The sequence below is a fragment of the Stomoxys calcitrans genome, chromosome 2 (assembly GCF_963082655.1).
Source record: "Stomoxys calcitrans chromosome 2, idStoCalc2.1, whole genome shotgun sequence".
Taxonomy (NCBI): Eukaryota; Metazoa; Arthropoda; class Insecta; order Diptera; family Muscidae; genus Stomoxys; species Stomoxys calcitrans.
The window spans coordinates 184,954,766-184,960,765 of record NC_081553.1 but is presented as its reverse complement, the minus strand read 5'-3'; the positions used below and the strand labels follow the sequence as shown (position 1 = coordinate 184,960,765).

The 6,000-nt window shown below is 37.0% G+C and overlaps 1 protein-coding gene across 1 annotated transcript in view; it reads left to right on the top strand.

The window, feature by feature from the left end:
* Positions 1-491: 491 nt before the first annotated feature.
* Positions 492-6,000, top strand: part of LOC106087508 (uncharacterized) — a 126,877-nt gene continuing 121,368 nt past the window's right edge. The window contains exon 1 of the mRNA XM_013252565.2: positions 492-714. Coding sequence (XP_013108019.2) covers positions 594-714 — 121 coding nt within the window. The 5' untranslated portion in view covers positions 492-593. The remainder of the gene's footprint in view (positions 715-6,000) is intronic.

Genomic DNA, 6,000 nt, shown 5'->3' with positions numbered 1-6,000 from the left:
CAACAACGAAGAGGGCAACAAAACGGAAAAGCCAAACAAGTGTGTATTGTGTGCGTGTTTGTGCATGAGGAGTTTTGTTTTTTTTTTTTTTTTTTGTCTTTGGTGCTCGCCAACAACGAAGCCAAACGCCTCCCTTAGCCCTTATACAAGAACAACAATACATTTCATCATTTATTTATTTGCCTGTTCATTTTTTGCTTGGCCCCCGACTTTGCTTCGAAAATATGCTGAGCTTTGCGTTGCTTAATCATAATTTATTAATAAAATTTCAATTAATTTAATAACAAAAACAGGCGCCTAACCAGCCAGCCCAACGCGTCTTGAGGGCAATTAAAGTTTGTGTGGCATCCTAAAACGGGAAGGTGGAAAAAACAGGAATGCTGGCCTCTTTTTGTAACTCAAAACCCAAAACCAAACATGATTTAAAATTAAAGCAAATAGAAATCCCTCACAACTCGCCCCAAACCTAGATGAAATGGTTTTGGTGTAAGATAAAAAATTAAAAAAAAAAAATCGACAATACCTAGCAGCCATTGGAGAGCGTAAAAATTATTGCGCTTTCAATTTAATTTCGATATTTCGATTTATTTTTAATGTTATCAGAACACTGTGCAACGCCCAAGGCGTTCAATAACTCTCCAGCATCCACAGCAACGGCCACCTTGACAAATGCTTCAAGCACTTCAATAGCGGCCCTCAAACGCAGTTCAAAAGGTAAATTCGTAGAGCACGTTGTGTTTTTTCTTCTTTCTTTCCTTCTTTCTTTTTGCAGCCTATTTTCCTTTTGGAAAAAAGGAAAAGGAAAACTAAACTTCCACTACCTCTTCTCACACATACACAACAACAAACACACGTACATATAAAAAGCCCCGTTTTTATACTGCCTTAAACCATGGCTACCTCCTGCCTACCTCTCAGCAAGCAAACCTGAAAATGATTTGCTGAAAAAGGATTTCAAAAGTTATTAACGCGTCCATAAAAAGATACTTAACAATTCCGTTTGATTTTACGCTTTGGAGTTTTGACCCTGGCCAACCATGTGGTAGTGGTTAATGTATTGGATTTTTAATTTCCTTTGAAATCCATATTTGAATACATTAAAGATGGAGTAGTATTTATATTAGAAAAATGGTTTGTTGAGGAAATAGGAAATTTTTGTGGGATGATAGAAAAGTGAAGGGCCTACCTAACAAAATTAAATACAAAAGATGGGCTGGCTCAGAAAAAAATTTTCAGCGGTGGTTTTCCCCTCCGAATGCTGGGAACATTGGTGAGGTACTATGTCATGTAAAACTTCTCTCCGAAGAGGTGTTGCACTGCGGCACGCCGTTCGGACTCGGCTATTAAAAGGAGGTTTCTTATCACTGAGCTTAAACTTGAATCGGAATGCACTCATTGATATGTGAGAAGTTAGCCCCTGTTCCTAAGTGGAATGTTCATGGGCAAAATTTTCAATTTGATGGGCTGGCTAACCATTGTAATAGGAGGTATATAAAACTTTCAACATGGATGCAATGGATGTCCAATTGTCCATATAAACAAGTAAAAAGGTGTTAAGTTCGGCCGGGCCGAATCTTCGATTCTGCTAAAATAAAGACCGAATTGGAACGTACTTTGCGCAGATTTTGAGTGTCATAGCAGAACTGTTTTTGAGAATCATATCAGAATCGGACAAAAAAAGAGGCTTGTAAGGGCTCAAGATATTAAATCGGAAGATCGGTTTATATGGGAGCTATATCAAGTTCTTGACCGATTTGAACCGTACTTGGCTCCGTTGTTGGAAGTCATAACAAAAAACTTTGTTCAAAATTTCAGCCAAATCGGACAAAAAATGTGGTTTCCAGGGGCTCAGGAAGTCAAATCGGAAGATCGGTTTATATAGGAGCTATATCAGGTTCTTGACCGATTTGGACTGTACTCGGCACAGTTATTGGAAGTAATAACAATACACTTTGTGCAAAATTTCAGCCAAATCTGACAAAAACTGCGGCTTCCAGGGGCTCAAGAAGTCAAATCGGGAGATCGGTTTATATGGGAGCTATATCATGTTCTTGATCGATTTGGACCGTACTTGGCTCCGTTGTTGGAAGTCATAACAGAACACTGTGGTCAAGATTTCAGCCAAATCGGACAAAAAATGTGGCTTCCAGGGGCTCAGGAAGTCAAATCGGGAGATCGGTTTATATGGGAGCTATATCATGTTCTTGACCGATTTGGACCGTACTTGGCTCCGTTGTTGGAAGTCATAACAGAACACTTTGTGCAAGATTTCAGCCAAATCGGACAAAAAATGTGGCTTCCAGGGGCTCAGGAAGTCAAATCGGGAGATCGGTTTATATGGGAACTATATCAGGTTCTTGACCGATTTGGACCGTACTTGGCTCCGTTGTTGGAAGTCATAACAGAACACTTTGTGCAAAATTTCCGCCAAATCGGACAAAAAATTAGGCTTGTAAGGACTCAAGAAGTCAAATCGGGAGATCGGTTTATATGGGAGCTATATCAGGTTCTTGACCGATTTGGACTGTACTCAGCACAGTTATTGGAAGTAATAACAAAACACTTTGTGCAAAATTTCAGCCAAATCTGACAAAAATTGCGACTTCCAGGGGCTCAAGAAGTCAAATCGGGAGATCGGTTTATATGGGAGCTATATCAGGTTATTGACCGATTTGGACTGTACTCGGCACAGTTATTGGAAGCAATAACAAAACACTTTGTGCAAAATTTCAGCCAAATCTGACAAAAAATGTGGCTTCCAGGGGCTCAGGAAGTCAAATCGGGAGATCGGTTTATATGGGAGCTATATCAGGTTCTTGGCCGACTTGGACCGTACTTAGCTCCTTTGTTGGAAGTCATGACAAAACACTTTGTGCAAAATTTTCAGCCAAATCGGATAAAAATTGCGGCTTCCAGGGGCTCAAGAAGTCAAATCGGGAGATCGGTTTATATGGGAGCTATATCCAAATCTGAAATATCAATTTCCGACCCTACTAAGTATATATATTTCGGATCGTCGTAAAATTCTAAGACGATTAAACGATGTGCGTGTGGCTGTCCGCTTTCCGTCTGTGCACTTTACAGCCTTCAAAAATTTAGATATAGAGCTTAAATTTCCCACAGATGCGTCTTTTTGATGCACGATGGCTAAGTTCTTGAACGAACCAAATCGAACTATATTTGGATATAGCTGCCGTATAGACCAATCTGCCGATAAAGAGTTTGATGCCCATAAATGCTTTATTTATCCGATTTCGCCGAAATTTGAAACAGTGAGAAGTTTTACGCCTCTCGACATCTGACCCAAACATGGTTCAGATCAGACTATATTTAGATATACAGCGGTCAAAAAAAGTATTCATCATTAGCAAAATTGATAATAAATTCACTTATTTTGGGTAATTGAAGAAAATTTAAAGTAAACAAATAATGCAGTTTTATGCAATAGTTTATTTTTCGTAATATGTTTAAAATAAATTCAAAAAATTAATTTAATTAGCGCAAAAAATGCAATTTTATATAATAACACCAAAAACAGAACAAAAAAAGTATTCATCATTGATGTGCTATCATCAAAGTCAAATTCAAATATTATTTGGGAATCCCCCTTTTCTGTTTTATTTAGTAAAGGAGGCTTTGCCCTTGACAGCAAATATTTAATTTCATTGAAAATATAGTTTTTGTCAAAATGGGTCGTAAGCAAAACGAGGTTTCTGATGAGGTAAAAGTTTTGATAATAAAACACCACAGGAATGGTTTAACTCAAAAAACTATCAGTGAAATATTAAATAGACCACGATCTACTATACAATCCATCATCAGAAAGTGGACAGAAACGAAAACTGTTGACAATAAACCAAGATCTGGTCGACCAAAAGCACTTTCAGTTGGAGATGTGCGTTGGCTAGTGCGGCAAGTTCAGAAAACTCCCAAGACAAATGCGACCATTCTTCGTAAAAACACTATGGAATATTTAGGGAAGGAAGTTACTACACAAACAATTCGAAATACACTCAAAAGGCATAGTTACAGAGGAAGAACTGCACGTAAGAAGCCCTTTATAAATAAAATAAACCGAGTGAAAAGGCTAAACTTCGCAAAAATGTATGTAAAACAGCCCGAATCATTTTGGAAAACAGTCATTTTTGCAGACGAGAGCAAGTTTAATCTTTTTGGGTGCGATGGAAAGGTCATAGTGTACAGAAAACCAAATACAGAGCTTGAAGAACGAAACACAGTTGCTACTGTAAAACATGGTGGAGGTGGTTTAATGGTTTGGGGGTGTATGGCGGCTTCAGGAGCGGGAAATCTTGAAATTATTAATGGAGTAATGGATCATAAGTATTACATTGACATTTTAAAGAGGAATTTAAAAGATAGTGCTGTAAAACTTGGGCTTGGTAATAACTTTCAATATTATCAAGATAATGACCCCAAACATTCTGCTTTAAATACCAAGATGTGGATGCTGTATAACTGCCCCAAAGTCATTAAAACTCCTCCTCAAAGTCCCGACTTGAACCCAATTGAACATCTTTGGGAACATCTCGAACGCAAATTGAGAACGCGCAATTTTTCGAGCAAGAGTCAAATGCAACAGGTGATAATGGAGGAATGGACTAATATAGACCAAAATATAACCGCTAAATTAGTCCAATCGATGTCAAACCGTTTAAAAGAAGTTATAAGACGCGGTGGTCGAATAACAAAGTATTAATTTTTTTAAATTATGTTATTTATTTTTTTGTTTTTTTGCAATGATGAATACTTTTTTTGTTTAATTTTTTGTGTTCAGCTGTAAAATGGCCCTTTTTGTTCCAATAAATACTATTTTTTTCTTTAAAAACAATGAAATTGTGTACATATATATCACACAAGCACTACTGCATCATTAGTTTAATATGTTTTTAATCCAATTGTCTTTTGTAGACTTATTAAAAAAAAAACATTGAATGATGAATACTTTTTTTGACCGCTGTAGCTGCCATATACACCGATCTGCCGGTAAAGGGTCTGAAGCCCATGAAAGCTTTATTTATTATCCGATTTCGCTAAAATTTAAAACAGTGGGTAGGTTAAGATCTCCCAACATTCGACCTAAATATGGTTCTGATCAGACTATATTTAGATATAGCTGCTATATAAACCGATCTGCCAATAAGAAGACTGAAACCCATTAAAGCTTTATTTATTACCCGATTTCGCAGAAATTTTAAACAGTGAGTTTTTCTGGGCTTCACGTTATCCGACCTTAATGTTGTTCAGATCGGTTTATAGTTTCAGCTCAAGATCTCTATGTTTAAAGAATGTAGCGTGATTTCAACAGGCAGACGGACGGACATGGCTAGATCGCCTTAGATTTTTGCGCTGATCAGGAATATATATAGGGTCGGAAAAGGATATTGCGATGTGTTGCAAACGGAATTATAAAATTAATATACCTCCATCCTTCGGTGGTGGGTATAAAAATTGCGAAATTCGAACATACGTCACTCACAACATTTGAAAATAACGGTTATTTTTTGATGCGCATTTTTGATGTCTAGCGACTTATAATCAAAATTTGGTAAGGAACATTTTTGTCTTTGACATTAATCTCCAAAAATGAAGTTTTGTTGGCGAATCCGGCACCAACTAAGAAAAAGTAATACTTAAACCCTAAAATGTCTTAGATATTTTTACTGATTTCTGGATTTCAGGTCAAGTTTTGGGTTTAAGTGTCTTCAGAAACCTATGGCACCCTATAGCAAACATTTTTATAGAATATTTTAATCAGCCACAAATTCATTTAAAATAAATTTCCAACGTTTTTTTTTAAATACGGACCACAAAGACCCTTTTCGAGAGTCCGTTGGGGGTTAAAATGTTCTACAATAAAATTGTCCGCAGTCTTGTCAGTAATATTACCTAATACGCTATTCACCTGAAATGAAAGGAAATGCCCAGAAGGGTGGAACTAACCCCGTCTTGTTTGGTTATTTTTCGATGTAGGCTTTCAAA